This window comes from Camelus bactrianus, chromosome 4, assembly GCF_048773025.1.
Source record: "Camelus bactrianus isolate YW-2024 breed Bactrian camel chromosome 4, ASM4877302v1, whole genome shotgun sequence".
Classification (NCBI taxonomy): domain Eukaryota; kingdom Metazoa; phylum Chordata; class Mammalia; order Artiodactyla; family Camelidae; genus Camelus; species Camelus bactrianus.
In genome coordinates, this window is record NC_133542.1 from 19,134,723 (window position 1) to 19,149,277 (window position 14,555).

Here is a 14,555-nt window from a genome sequence, read left to right on the forward strand (position 1 = left end):
ACAGCTCTTGGCACAGAGTAAGCACTACATAAGTGTTTGCTATTATAAGCAGTACTTAGTAAAACCTTTTTTAAAATTACTATTAAATAGCCCAGATGACAAGACCTCAGACCAAGTATTGTCTGTGGTGTGGATGACAATGGCTGGATGTGAGAGCTGTTTCTGAGGCAGAATTGAGACCATTTGGTAATAAATTGGTCATGGAGAACAACAACAACCACAACAACAAAACTGTTGTGGGTCATGCTGACGTTTCCAGGCTGGAAAGACAGCTTAACAGGGAAAACCTGGGCTGTGATTCCAGAGTCAGGGAAAAAGGTGTGAAATCGGAATGCTCAAGCCACTAAAAGCACAGTTTCACAGAAAGGATTCAGTGCCTTTTCGTTGTGTTAGTTTTCTTTCTTTCCCAGTTGTATTTTTATCAAGCTGCATGGCGAATGAGGTGTGCACCCTGACTTTTATTAATGGAAGTGGTGAGCCCCACGCACCACACGCTCACCGCTGATACTCTCCAAGAGTTTAACCTGCCTCGTGTAATTAACCTGCTGTTTTCAAAACCCTATTTACAAATGAAATAACACCTCATTTCTGAGAGCTTCTGTCTGTCCAGACTTTACACTGGCGATGAAGAACATTTTAAAAATAGTCTCTGGCGCAGAGGAAGCCCCTTTACAGTTTTTTTTTTGTTTTTTGTTTTTTTGCTTCATTTGTATATTCTGAACGAAGAAATAATTTGACTCTTCAGATGTCTGAGTGCTAATCACCTTCTCCCAATGACTGCTGACACAGTGCTGTCGATCCTAATAGAACTGACTTGAGCTGTCACTGAGAACTGACCGACCTTCCCAATTTTCAATGTTAGGAATTTATCCAGGTTTGAAAGATAATTCAAAGAAATATTATCTCCCACCCAGAACCCAGCATTTTCTTAAGGTTTAATTTCGCCAGTCTAGACAACAGCCAAGTGACTGCACGTGGCCAGCTTGTGCCAGAAAGCTGCCCGCCTTGCTGTGTCCTCGTCCTCCAGGCACGACACATCCACATGCTTCAAATCCATGCTCACAGTCACAGGGCAGAGGGGAAAGTGCCTTGCAAATTTCTTAGACTCTGAAATATGAAAATCTAACTTTTTTCATGTATTATAATGCTGGCTCTTTTTATTTGCAGCTTTTATTTCATTTCACCTCTAAGACTTCTCTTTGTCCTTAGGGAAATTCAAATTGTCCCTGCTTTGGTTCAAAGTTGCCCAGATGCACCAGATTTATTTAAAATAAGTATGTTCCTAGGAGAAAAGGATTGACTGATTGACTGATTTATACACACAAACATACACATACAGATGGATGATAGACAGAGTATAAAATGCACTTTTTTTCTTCCTTTCTCGGTTTACAACTTAAATATCATCTTACTATATTAAGTCCTTCCTTTCTCCCTTTGGGGTTTCAGCCGTGACCTATTTCTCCCCCATGTAGCACTAGTCTTCACCTAAACACAGTGCTGTTTTTAAGATCTGCTCTCATAAAGCCTCGTAGTGCTGATAAAAATGTTTGGACATTATGTGACTAAGTAAAGGATAAGTAGGAAAAGGTGAAGTGATTGTGATCTTAGATTTCTCTAAAAAATAAAATAAAATGCACAAAGATATCTCTCTACTATTAAATGTGGATCTCTGAGGGTAGTAAAAGAGCATGGTTATCAAAGGCAGCAGTTTGTTTTGGATTCTTGCTGTTCAAAGTTATATCTGTGATTTCAGAGCTTTGTCGGGAGGCTTCATAATAAACGTTGGTCAAAAACCTGATAGGGATTTCCAAGATTACCCAAGCAGATGGTACCTAGAATCCACATGATGTCTTTCTTCCTAAAATATTACCTTTAACTTAGCAAATGTTTACTTTCTTAGCAGCAATAAGGTTTAACAGAGGGTTTTCGAACCTCAAACTCCCCTATTATTCAAAAAGCAAGTATCTCTTCTAAGTGATTTCAGTATAATAGCCGGGTCCACAATGTAGAAAGTTTAAAAGGAGCTAAGGACCAAATTTCCCCTGTTAATGAGATTATCCAATGTCTTGGAACATTGGTGAAACATAGTAAGAGGATTCTATTCTGGCACTCAAGAAATGGAGGCTTTGGTGGAACGTGGAGACATGTCTCTTTTTCTGACACAGCCAGAGTCCAGGGGCAGCGCTGGGGAGAGAGGCCAAGGCCTAATTGTGAAGGAGAAAGACTATTCAAAGATTCTTCTAAAGACTGGAGTTTCCAAGGCCCAAGCCATGTGAGATCTATGATTGCCTTAGAAAAGAAACTCATTAGTAGCAGAGAAAAGCCAATACAAACTATAGAAAAGAGCAAAAATTACAGGGTTTTACCTACTGGGCCTCAGTGCATGAGTCCTCTATCTGGAGGAGATAACATTTATTTCTTTCAATCTATACATTCGTTTTTTAAGGAAAAGTTGAGATCTGGTTCCTTTATCTGATGACCTGGACAATATTTACCAACTACTTAAGATGCACTCAAAGGCCTTGTGAACACACCTTGAAGTAGATCTGACTCTTGAGTTTCTGCCTAAGTTAGAATGTTAACAAAGAATTACATATTCACTTAGAATCTCACTGCTAATAACACCATTTGTCACTGTGCCTTCTGAAGATGTCTGGGGAATGTCTATTAATTATTCACATAAGCTACATTAAGGGCTGACCATTAATAAAAAAAAACTCCACTGTCACCCTGAAAAAAATACTGACATTAATATTACTGTTCCTATGAGTAACTGTAATCCAATTGATGATAAATGATGAAAATGACTTTTGAATTATTTCTTACGATTCTCCTGTAGCTTTTATGTTGACAAATCTTTTATGATTTGTATCAGCAGGATTTACGAACCCCGTGAAAAATATACAAAAACCAATTTGCCATAGCAATCCAGAGAGAAATCCGTCTTGTCTGTAGGTTGTACCTCAGAATTATTTGGGCAAAATGCAAAGTGAAGGAAAGTAATTGCATTTCACCAGACTCTCCAAATACCATTTTACATTAAAATGAAATGGTTTCTTGGCTTCTTGGAAAACTTAGGCCCCAATAGCTTCATCACCAGTCACAGCAAAACATTTTGAAACCTTGGTTTCAATTCAGAGTCATGTAGAAGCAGATGAAGTTTTTTCAGATTGCCATTGCTGAGTGAAACCTTACTTTGTGTTTAATGTACTAAATTCTTTTTTAATATTATTTTTTAATTTTTTGTACAGTTTAATTTATTTATTTATTTGGGAGGGATGTAATTAGGTTTATTTATTTATTTGTTTGTTCATGTATTTTAATGGTGGTACTGGGGATTGAACCCAGGACCTTGTGCTTTCTAAGCACACACTACCACTGAGCTATACCTCCCCCCTTAATATACTAAATTGATGCTAGTTTTTTTCCCTTCTATATGCAAAACAAACCATAAGATGGTATTATAAGGGGAGTGAATTATTTCCTACCACTAGGCGGGCAGAGATTAATCACTTTTTTAAAAATCTGTATGTAAGCTCTGTTGGTTCAAGATGTCCACATGAAAGGCAATACAAATGTCTCACATGGTGCTGCCTTCCATAAAGAGATGCTTTTTGACTGACCTCTTTTTATCTCTTATCTCTTGGGAAGAGATAAGTGATAGAAACATAGAGATAAGAACAGAGTCAAGAGAATGAAGGATATCGGTAAATAATAGAAGGGCAAAGACATTGAGAAACTCAGAGAACAAAAATAAAGAGATTTCTCAAAGACTCAATGAAGTATGAGTGAAAAAAAAAGAGGTGATTTAAAAATAAATTATAGCAAGTGAACACAATTTATTTCAAAGCCAAAAAAAGATTCAAAAGTAAGATATTTTTAAAAGATAAATATCCATATGGCTGGTGTATATAAGTCTGCATGAGCTGCCGTAACCAAAAATCACAGACTGGGGGCTTTAAACAACCGAAATTTATTTTCTTACAGTCCTGGAGGCTGGAAGTCTAAGATCAAGATTTCTGCCTGTTCAGTTTCTGGCAAGGGCCATCTTCCTGGCTTGCAGAGGGCTGTCTTCTCTCTTTGTCCTCACATAGCCTTTCCTTGATGTGCACAGAAGGAAGGGTGGGTGGATGGAGAGAGAGAAGGAGTAGGAGAGTGTTCTCTGGTGTCTCTTGTCACAAGGGCACTAATCCTGTTGGATCAGGGGCGCACGCTTATGACCTCATTTAACCTCAATTACTTCCTTAGAGGCCCCACCTCCATATACAGCCAAGCTGAAGGTTAGGGCTTCAGCATGTGAATTTTGAAGGGACAGAAACCCTCTGTCCATAACAGTCAGTAAGGAGTCACCTTTGCACTGAGTAACTGAAGTTTTCTAAATATGTCTCTCTGGTTTTCTATCATTGGGTCTAACAGTGTTTCTTCCTGACTCTTCTGTTTTTATTCCTGTTTCAAAGAGGAAAGGCAAATGGCAAATGAAGTTGCCCTTAGATCCCTTAGCTGCCCCATCCCAGAACTCTGAGTTTGCTCTCAAAATGATTCACACACACCTTGTTTGGCAAGTCCTGAACTATATCTCTGGGGTCCCAAAAATTGACTTTACCTTGTGTCACTTAGAGATTTTGAGTATGCAGCTTTGGATCTCTAAGACCAGAATGATCCGCAATCCAGTAGTGAAAATTTTTATGGGTAGATCTTTTCTATATCTCAATTTTAAGAATGCTGTTCTAGTTCTGTAATAGACATAATGAAGATTGCTGGTATCTTGACCCCACTAATTGGCCAACCAGTTTAGGGAAAAAAAAAAAAAATGGAGATGAGATGAAAAGCAGTTACTGTCCCTGAGCCGGTTGGTATCTACGACGGGAGTTTGTAATAAATTTCTGTTGCTGGAGCCACCCAATCTATGGTGTTTTGTTATGGCAGCCCAAACAGACTAATATTGCTGACTGTATGGATAATTATGTTTTTTAAAAATCTCATTTTTTGAATAGATTCCCTTTGTAGTTAAGCGCTCCATGGAATGTTTCTTGGGAGGCATCTTCTACTTGCCAAATAGATGTTGATTTCAGAACCTTTCACTGTATTAAAGTGTGACTGTGCATTTTTAGTAATTCTACCTTTGAGAGCTCCAACTCTAGTATTGTTTTTAGCTCTGTGCAAAACACAGAATCAAGGTGTCACAATATTATGAGTCTGCTTGGAAGCTGTTTCAGAGAGAAATTCTACTTAGAGCCTACCTACTGAAATAAAAGAGCATTTTCTGCTTAGCGCTGTGGAATTTTCCCTTTCATCTTATTTACAAAAGGCCTTCTATTTATTCATCTTACCAAAGAGGAAGGTAAATTAGATTGTTGACATCACTGCAGTCAATGGATGCTCAGTAAATATTGGATGAATGGCTGGATGGAAGGACACAATTATTGTGGTTTCCACTTTCACATCAAATAATTGAATTACAGAATTTTATTTCTTGGAAGTATCATAATTCACCCGGTCAAACTTCTCTCTCCTGGCTGTCTTTGAAGAAATTATTCTCCTAAACATTTATTAAAATTAATAACAATAACTAACCCTTACTGAGTGTTTACTCTGGGCCAAACACTGTTCTAAGTGCTTTTTGTGGATTACCTCAGTTAATTTTGTAACAGCAGTCATGTTGGACGAGAACGTCCTGGAGCAGAAGTGGGTCTTATTTGTCTGTGAACCCCTTCTCCAACAATCCCTTCATTAGGTAAGGCACTCTCAAGACTTCGTTTCTCCCTGGGAGCCTCCCACGCACGCACCATACAGGCACACACACCTCTTCACTGGTTCCCAAGGAAACCTAATTGGAAAAGTAAAACATGCCACCTTTCTCAAAGAGAGTACTTTTAACACTTCAATAATGAAAGAGGACAGAGGTGGGAGGAGAAGCCGATAGTCCCTGTTCAAAGACGATGCTGTTTTGTTTTGTGCATTTTCTTCCCCTGAGGGTCTCCTGGCCTTTGAACACTGAATGCTAGAGTCTGGAAATAACCTGCCTCCTATTTCATTTCTTACTAAAGTTAGCCTCAGGGAAGTTTATGATTGTAAAGGACTTAATCCATCGCCTACAGTGTCCCCTAGATATTCATTTTAGAAGTAGCCAGTGCAGGATTAGCCACAGTTATGGGAATCAGGGGTGACATCAAGCAATGAAATGCACATAAAATCTCAAGCCCGCATTTTGGCCGTTGGTGTACTTGGTTGTCATCTCCTGCTCCAGCAAACCGGGGCAAAATTTCTGCACTTCTTTCTTGGACAAAGATGCTAAAGAACAAGTCTTTCTTTTTCACTTGTATATGAAGTCCTGACATTCATTGATATGTTATTAGCACCCACATTCCATTTTTAAATGTGTACCTGGCCCCATGGAGGTAGCAAGGAAGGAGCCAGGAGGAAGGAGGGCATCACAATGGCCCCTCCTCCCCGCACATGCCCACATCTGCCTTTCAGTTCCCCTCCAAAGCTGCCCTGGATGTTATAACAAAAATATCATAGACTCTGTGGCTTATTAACAGAAATTTATTTCTCACAATTTTGGAGGCTGAGAAGTGTGGCATATCGGGTGACGGTCTGCTTCCTGGTTCCCAGATGGACATGTTGTCACTGTGTGAGGCAGAGGAGTGAGCTAGCATCCCACTTATATATAAGCACAGTAAATCCCAATCACCAGGGCTCCACCACCATGACCTCTTCACCTCCCGATGGCCCCACCTCTTAATACCGTCACCGTGGGGGTTACAATTTCATCATATGAATTTTGGAGGGACACAGATATTCCATCCATAGCAGACTCAGAGAAAAGGAAAGAATGCACCTAAGAATCAGATATTTCTGCTCAGCTTTTGCAAGAAAGTAGGCCATCCAAACCACTGAAAATTAGTTCTTGTCTTGAGAAAACCAAACAAATTTATGTCAATTACATGCTTAGTGTTTGCTGTAGCTAGCATTTTCGTTTTAGCAGGTTGAATTCATTACAAAGAGCTGGGAAGCCTGGTGTCATCGGACATGAAGCACATTCATACCTGTTCTTTTAGGAGTGAGAAAGGGAGGCAGTGTGGTATTTTGGAAGAGCCTCGAGTTGGTGGTGAAATGAGCCTGGCACTGTGACCTTCCTTCAGCATGTCACTTCATCTTAGGGTTCTCCATGGAAGGGGTGGGCTCAGTGACCCAGGGCCCTTCCAGCTGTGAAATTCTAGGGCCCCATCTCTTGGAGCCTAAAGCTTCTGTTCTAAACAATTTTAGAGGTCTGCGATCGCAGCTCATCTTCCATGAGCGACCAGTGTCCTTGTGATGAAATGAATGACAAGTTCTTGGACAGGAAGCTGGTCCCACATTAAAACGTTCCAGGCAACAAAGAAGCTCTGCTTCATAATGACAAAGTATTTAAGGTCTGCTGGGGCCTAAAAGGGCATGAGGTGCCCCAGGACCAGATGCCTTGCTGGTCCCGTGTGCTATGTGTTCTCTGGCTGTTCTAGCATTTCCGTCAACTTGCCTGAGGTCACACAGCTAGTTAGTCACAGAGATGAGATTAATGGCAGAAGGGAAGAGAATTAACATTTGCTGGTCTCCTGGTCTCTACCAGGTACCATGCATCCTGCACTTGCCGGAGAATTACTAACCCTGGTCTAGAGATGAATGCCTCCCACATAGTCCAGATGTTTCACATGTTTTCTTTCTTTTTTTTTTAATTGAAGTATAGTCAGTTACAGTGTGTAAATTTTCTGGTGTACAGCATAATGTATGTATGTATGTTTTCATATTCTTCACTTTTTCCTTTAGTGGCTTTTTGAAAACTTTGTTGAGGGTGACAGTTTTAATATTTTTGATGCTGCCACCTAACCTCATTTCCCAGGCTCAGCACATGTTTTTATGGATGTCTGTTCCCGCTCTCAGCCCCGCGGGGGCCTGTTGGTGATTCATAGCAGGCCCCACACTCCCTGAGATTTGCCGCATTTGATCATCTGTGTGGGCATCTGTGTGGCTGAATGATGTGGAGATATAAACTGATTTTTTTATCTACAGATAAAAATTGTAGAAACAGCAACAATGACAAATGTATTAGGAACCATTCTTTTTAAGTAGGAGTTCAGATCACTTAAAATATTCACCTTCCCCCAACTTGACCATAGCTCCGAGTTTTAGAGTAAATGCATTTTATTTTAACTTAATCATATCTTTAAGGGTGCTATCTCTAAATACAGTCACAACTAAGGTCCTAGGGGTTAGGGTTTCAACATACGGGTTTGGGGAGGACACAGTTTTATCCATAACAGGCAGAACAGGTATTGGGGAACAATCAGAATCTCTTGCTGTATATTCTGCCAGCATCCCCACAACTGGATAAAGAATAAATTCTTTGGAGCCATTTTTTCGGTCTCCCCTTTCAAGTCTGCTACAAATCAAGAGTCCTAGAAATTAGGGCAATGCTTTCTACCTACAAGTGCTCAGTGCACACTTGCAGATGATGGTGGTCACCACCCAAGGAATCCCAGCTCGAGCAGAGACGGGCAGCTAGGGTTCCTGATTCTCCACCACCAATTCTTCCCACCAGGCTGCACTGACTCCTTTAAGACCTGACAGTAGGAACATCACTATGTGGGAACTTAGAGTCGTGTGTTTTAGTCTCAGATTTTCCACGTCAGAGATTACAAGGCTCTGAAGCAGTCCTTGGCAGCCCCAGTTTTACACAATTCTAGGGCTTCTAACAGAGACCCCAGCTGGTATCAAACTATTTTAAACCCTTATATCATGAGTCATTTGAATTTTTTCTGGATCATTTTGCATCGTTTTGTTTTTTGTGGCCATTCTACAGAAGCTTTAGGAGGTAAGGGTAGGTTGTGGCAAGGTTAAAGCCAGGATGAGACAACTGCAGGAGAAGTTGGAAAATCAATGCCCAGCCTCTCCTGGGGCTGGGACAAGCGAGCATGCCAGCAGCTTGGGCAAAGGCAACACGGGCCTCAGACTTGGAACAACATTTTTTTTCACTTTTCTAACTAGCTTGCAAGCTGTCGCCCATTGAACCAGAGTGAGATTGAACTTGGCAAAGACACAAAGAGAATTTCCCCTTAAAATATGCTGACAGCCTCACTCCCCAGGCACCTCATGGCTCCATCACAGAGTTATGTACTTCTCTATAGCTAGACTCATCCCCAAGAGGCCATGAAGTCCCCACGGAGAGCACTGTTTGTACAGACTGAGACACAGTCCCTTCTTCTTGTCCATTTCTGCCCTAGCAACAGCCACCTCAAGTGTAGCTTCTGGAAGCCGTACAATATAGCTAATTGTTTGCATTGGACAGTAGTGTGTTTAGAGCTTATGCATCTAAACAGACAATTATTTTCTGCTATTTGCGAGTGGCACTGCCTGCCTGGTGACTTTGGCAGATGGAGAAAGGAGCTAATCCGTAGGTTATAAGCAGAAGGGTTATTGATGAAATGTCACCATCTGTTGGTGTCATTAAAATGATATGAGTCATAAAGAGTTGCTTTCGTTTTTTCTCAGAAAAAGGTTAGCCTGGAGTTTAGAGAGAAGTCACTAGATTGCAGATGGCAGTGGGGGACCAGACTTGGGGGGAGTGTCGACCCTAGAATTGGGAGGAGCCTTGATGAACTCATCATATCAGCTTATCGGGTCTTCAAGGAGGTGCTGGAATCCTCTGCCTGAGTAAAACCACTTACCTTGCGTGAGACAGGGTTCTAATCAGGAATGATGCAAAGTCTCAACTCTCCCATGGTCTTCCTGTTTCTAAGGCATCTACCAGGTCAGCGGGGGAAGAAAATCATTTATTTGGATTGGGGGAGAAAGATCTTATCTGGGAGGGAACAGTTAAAATGCACCTCTCTCCTTCATCCTTGTTGGTCCCACTGCACAGAGACTATTTTTGTAGTCAGCTGACATGCTGGAGGCTGGTGAGCCCAATAGGGAGTGATACTCTCTGCCTCTGCTACATCTTCTGGGAGGAGGTGGAAGTGGCTCAGAAGAAGGGTCAGGGACAGCACGCCCATGCTTCTGTCAGGGATGGGAGCCCTCGGGATGGGTCTGAGAAGCAGTGGCTGGACCCTCGTGAACTGCGGAGCAGAGGAAACAGCTTTTGGTTTTGTTACTTTTCTCTGTTGACTTCCTCTTTTCAGCTTTGTTGGTTTCTGCTCTAATTTTTATTATTTCTTTTCTTCTGCTTACTTTGGAGTTAACTTGCTCTTCTTTTTCCAGTTTCCTAGGGTAGAAACATAAGCTATTGATTTTAGTTCTTTCTTCTTTTCTGACACACTGTGTAGCGAAGAGATGACGAGCATAAGAAGGGTATTTAATGAGAATCCAGACAACCAAAATAAACTGCGCCCACTTCCTCATTCTGCTTTATTACCTAATCCTCTTAATTCCCTCATATTTGCTGCTTAAAAATCTTTCACCCACTGCCAAGAACAGACACTCAAAGAAAAAGAACCTTTTTTCAGTATGGCTTAATATAACTTTTTTTTTTTAAAATACTGTCTTTTTAAAATTTGAACTCCTGGAGAGAGTATGGGGGTGATGGTGTAAACCACTACAAATCCTTTTGGCAGTGCTAGGGCGTAAGTTACAAGTAAGTACACATAGCACTGCAGCGAGCTGGGCCTCACACCCAGCCTTGCCCCTAGCCCTCTTTCTCTACAGCAGCTCGCCCGAGCCTGGCCCACCTATCGCCGCCTTAGGAAGAGCGGTGCTGGTGGGATTCATTGCTGCCGCTTGAAATAGTGCAACGTGCTGGAAGCCAGGGCCGCGGGGGCGGGGGCGGGGGCAGGGGGTAGGGGTGCGGTGCAGGAGCTGTTTGAAGACTGTGCAGGTTATTTATGTGGTCTCAAAAGGAAGCATCCGTGGAAAAGTTCCTCTTGATATTTTTAGATCTGATGCTTGGTCCTGCTGCGGCAGTTTCATCTGGAAACAAGCAGGGAAGGGAGTGATGGATGCTGCCTGCAGTGCTGTTTTGGATGCTCAGAGGGCCCGTCTTACAGGCTGATGGTCATCCTGCCAGGCCCAGATCCACCTTCTTTAAGTTCCTTCCAGCTCTGGGGCGTCAGAAGCTGCTGACTTCGGCGGGCAGGGAATAAAACGCTGGCCGCGTGCTGCCAAGTAACAAAGTCTGAAGTCTACCCCTGGCTCTGCGGCCCTGTGCGCTTGATGCCCACAGGTTTAGCGTCTGGCCCTCCTTCCACACTCTGGTTCTCTGCAAATATGATACGTGTTTGCATAACAAGCCTTTAGCCGGAGGTAAAATGGTTTCAAATTTAACTACAGGATTAAACGGGTTAAAAACTCACAACCACTCAATAATCCATGAACTTAATGATTCCAGGGCCAGTGAAGCCAGTCGAGTATTGTTACTGAATGGTTTCTGTGGTGACTTTCAGCTACCCAGTCAAAACCCATGCTCTTAAACTTCTTTAATTAAAAAAAATTCTTCCCTAAACAACAAGGTCCTACTGTACAGCATAGGGAACAGTATTCAACATCTTGTAATAGCCTATAATGAAAAAGAACAGGAAAAGGAACATACATGCATATATATAAAACTGAATCACTATGCTGTACACCAGAAACTAACCCAACATTGTAAATCGACTATACTTCAATTAAAAATGAAAAACAAAAAGTTAAATTCTTCCCAAAGATCCTGAATCCTGTGGCTTTCTCCTCCAGGAGAACGGAGGAGGAGGACGTGGGCACTGGACTCCTCTCTCTGCAGATTCAGTTTCTCCTAAGAGGTTCATTGACCGTGGCTGGATGCACTCCATTTGAATGATTGGTTCACGGAAGTGAGAACCTGGAAAACGTTCAGGGAAAGAAAAGAAAGCTCTTAAATTCTCATGGCCGAGAGACGTGTTGTTTGCTCCTGGGGTTCAGGCTGGGACAGGGGTCCTCTTACAAACCTAAAAATCACTCGGATGCAGCTGCTGTGATGACCCAAGAAGACTGATGCGTCTGGAGCCTCCCTTCTGGCTCTGCAGCCTGTGGACATTACTGTCTTTTTGTGTATTTTCTCTCTCTCTCTTTCTCTACAACAGACCACAGAGACCGGTGAAGATGAGGAGGACCAGCCTCTCAGCCTGGCCTGGCCTGCGGATCCCCGCAAACAAGTCACATTCCTCATTGTCTTGCCCATAGTGTTTCCTCTCTGGATTACCTTACCTGATGTCCGCAAACCTGTAAGTAAAGCATTTTTGAAACTGATTCCTTGTAAAAAGCACAGCATGGAACAGTATGCATAGTCTGCTTCCACTTTTCTTAAAAAGAAAAGGGGTGACACATACACCTGCATATACTTACATATGCCTGATATTTCTCTGGACAGATACACGGTGACAGTGGTTGTTCTGGTTATCGAATCTACGTAATGAACCACCCCAGAACTTAGTGATGTGAAGTGACAACCACTGTCTTCTGCTCGTGGATCCTGTGGATCAGGAATTCAAATGGGCACGTTGGGGATGGCTTGTCTCTCTCTGTGCTGTCTGGGGCCTCAGCTGGGAAGACTCGAGTGGCTGGGGCCTGGAATCATCTGGAGATTTCTTCACTCATGTTTCTGATACTGGGGCAAAGATGGTTCCCAGGCTGGGCTCAGCTGGGATTGTCTGCACGTGACCTCTCCATGTGACTTATGCGTCCTCACAGTATGGGGGCATCAGGATAGTCAGGTGTTTTTCACAAGAGACCAGGGTCCAGCAGTGGATGTTCCAGCAGCAAGAGGAGACGCCCCACGGGCTCTGAGGCTTTGTCTCGTAAGCCCCAGAGTCACTTCCACTGCACTCTACTGGCCGAAGCCGTCATTGAGTCTGTCCCAATTAAAGGGGAGGAGACAGAAAGTCTCCCCAGAATATATCAGTGTCGATGGCATGTGACGCCTTTGATGGGAGCAGTTTCAAAGAATCAGCAACCTTGTTTTAAAACCACCACAGCAATGGCCTCTGAAAAGGGGAACTGAAGGTCCAAGGCAGAAGGGTGACTCACATTTTGTTGAATATTTGTGAACATGAATTAATTCATTCAGCTCAAAAAGTAATTTAAAGAAACGCATTCATATTGTGCAAATGCCTACGTGCCTGGTCTGCTCCCTCCGGTATTATTATCATCACCGTAATCAATATTATCTACCATTATTATGCACTGGGTGCTGTGAACACAATGCCGTCTTGTAATCAGCGAAGGACAATCTGAATGTAGATCAAATCAAAAGAACACCCCTTCCCTGTCTTTTTAAACTGGGATCTTGGGCCATTGCCCCAAGAGGTGAAAGAACTAATAAGAGATAAGGAGAAGCAGCTCTTTTTATTACAACCCTACACACACATCCTCATTCAACAGAAGTGTGTACCTGCTATGTATCTCACTCTGGCCTTGGTGTTTTCCAAAAATGTTATAGTAGAACCTCAGGAAACACCTAATATAAGAATAAATGTAAATATATATACATATATATATTTAGCATAAGTAGAAAGAAACTCAGGGAAAGGAAATTAACTAGCTCCTGCCCGGTCACTTCCTAGGGCACACAGCTGAGATTCAGACCCAAGCCCATGTGACCAACCACACAGCTTCGGCTCATCCTTGTATTTCATGGTGCCAGAGGGTAGGAATCTGAAAACATCACTTCTAAAAGCATTTGGAACAGAATGCTGGGGTAACATCCAGCATGGTTTAGCATACGCCTTCGAAAGCCCCATGATGATCCCACTTTTCCTCACTTGAAAAAGATTGGAGGAAAATCCTGCCTTATTGGCCTGACCTGGAAATAAGCCAACCTGATAGAGAGCCTTGTCTTGTCAAATACAGCCAGGAATGACCCCTCATGTAAGGACTCCTGACATTAGAAGTTTCTGAGGAAAGGATGCATGTAGCAGGTGTGGCTCACTTAAAGCAATATCTAGGGTTCTTTGTTCAGGATGCTGTTACAGAGCATCTGCTCTGTGCAAAGGCCTGGCTTCCTGGAAACCTGCAGCCAGATAGCTGGAATGTGTTCAGTTTCGTCTTGGCTCACATCACACTGACATTTTTGAGACGTGCATGCTCACATCCGCTTACTCACTCATTATCTCTCTCTCCCTCCCTCTTTCTGTCGCCATTGCTCTGCGGTTTAGCCCAATGCTTTTGCTTAGCCCAGGGAGGAAAATTAGGGAGACAGACAGGGTTTTCTAAATCCCCACAGCAGGCCAGTGTGATGTGGCCCAGAGTAGAGGGGGCTGATTGGCTGATAAGACTGACGGATGTCCACACACAACCAAGGAAGCAACCAGGAAAATGTGCAGGAATGGGAGGACGTTGCCAATAACTCAAGGCCCTGGGCTGTCAGGTTGAATGGGACTCTTAGAGCAAGGGCTGACAAAGTGCTCGTCCCCTCTGACTAAACTGATAGGTCAAGGAAACTGTTAGGTAAGGTCAAAGTTCTCAACAGCAACTCCTGGGCAACAAACAGGACCCCACCATGGCAGTAGTCACATGGATGGCAACAGCTGCTTGGGCTGATGCTATAATCCCAAGGGGAGCAGAGCAAG

At 42.7% G+C, this 14,555-nt stretch overlaps 1 protein-coding gene across 3 annotated transcripts in view; it reads left to right on the top strand.

The window, feature by feature from the left end:
• SLC24A2 (solute carrier family 24 member 2) overlaps positions 1-14,555 on the top strand; it is a 224,043-nt gene that overhangs the window by 186,091 nt on the left and 23,397 nt on the right. For all 3 annotated transcript variants that reach the window (XM_074361516.1, XM_045509886.2, XM_074361517.1), the window contains one exon: positions 12,072-12,212. In XM_074361516.1, coding sequence (XP_074217617.1) covers positions 12,072-12,212 — 141 coding nt within the window. The remainder of the gene's footprint in view (positions 1-12,071; positions 12,213-14,555) is intronic.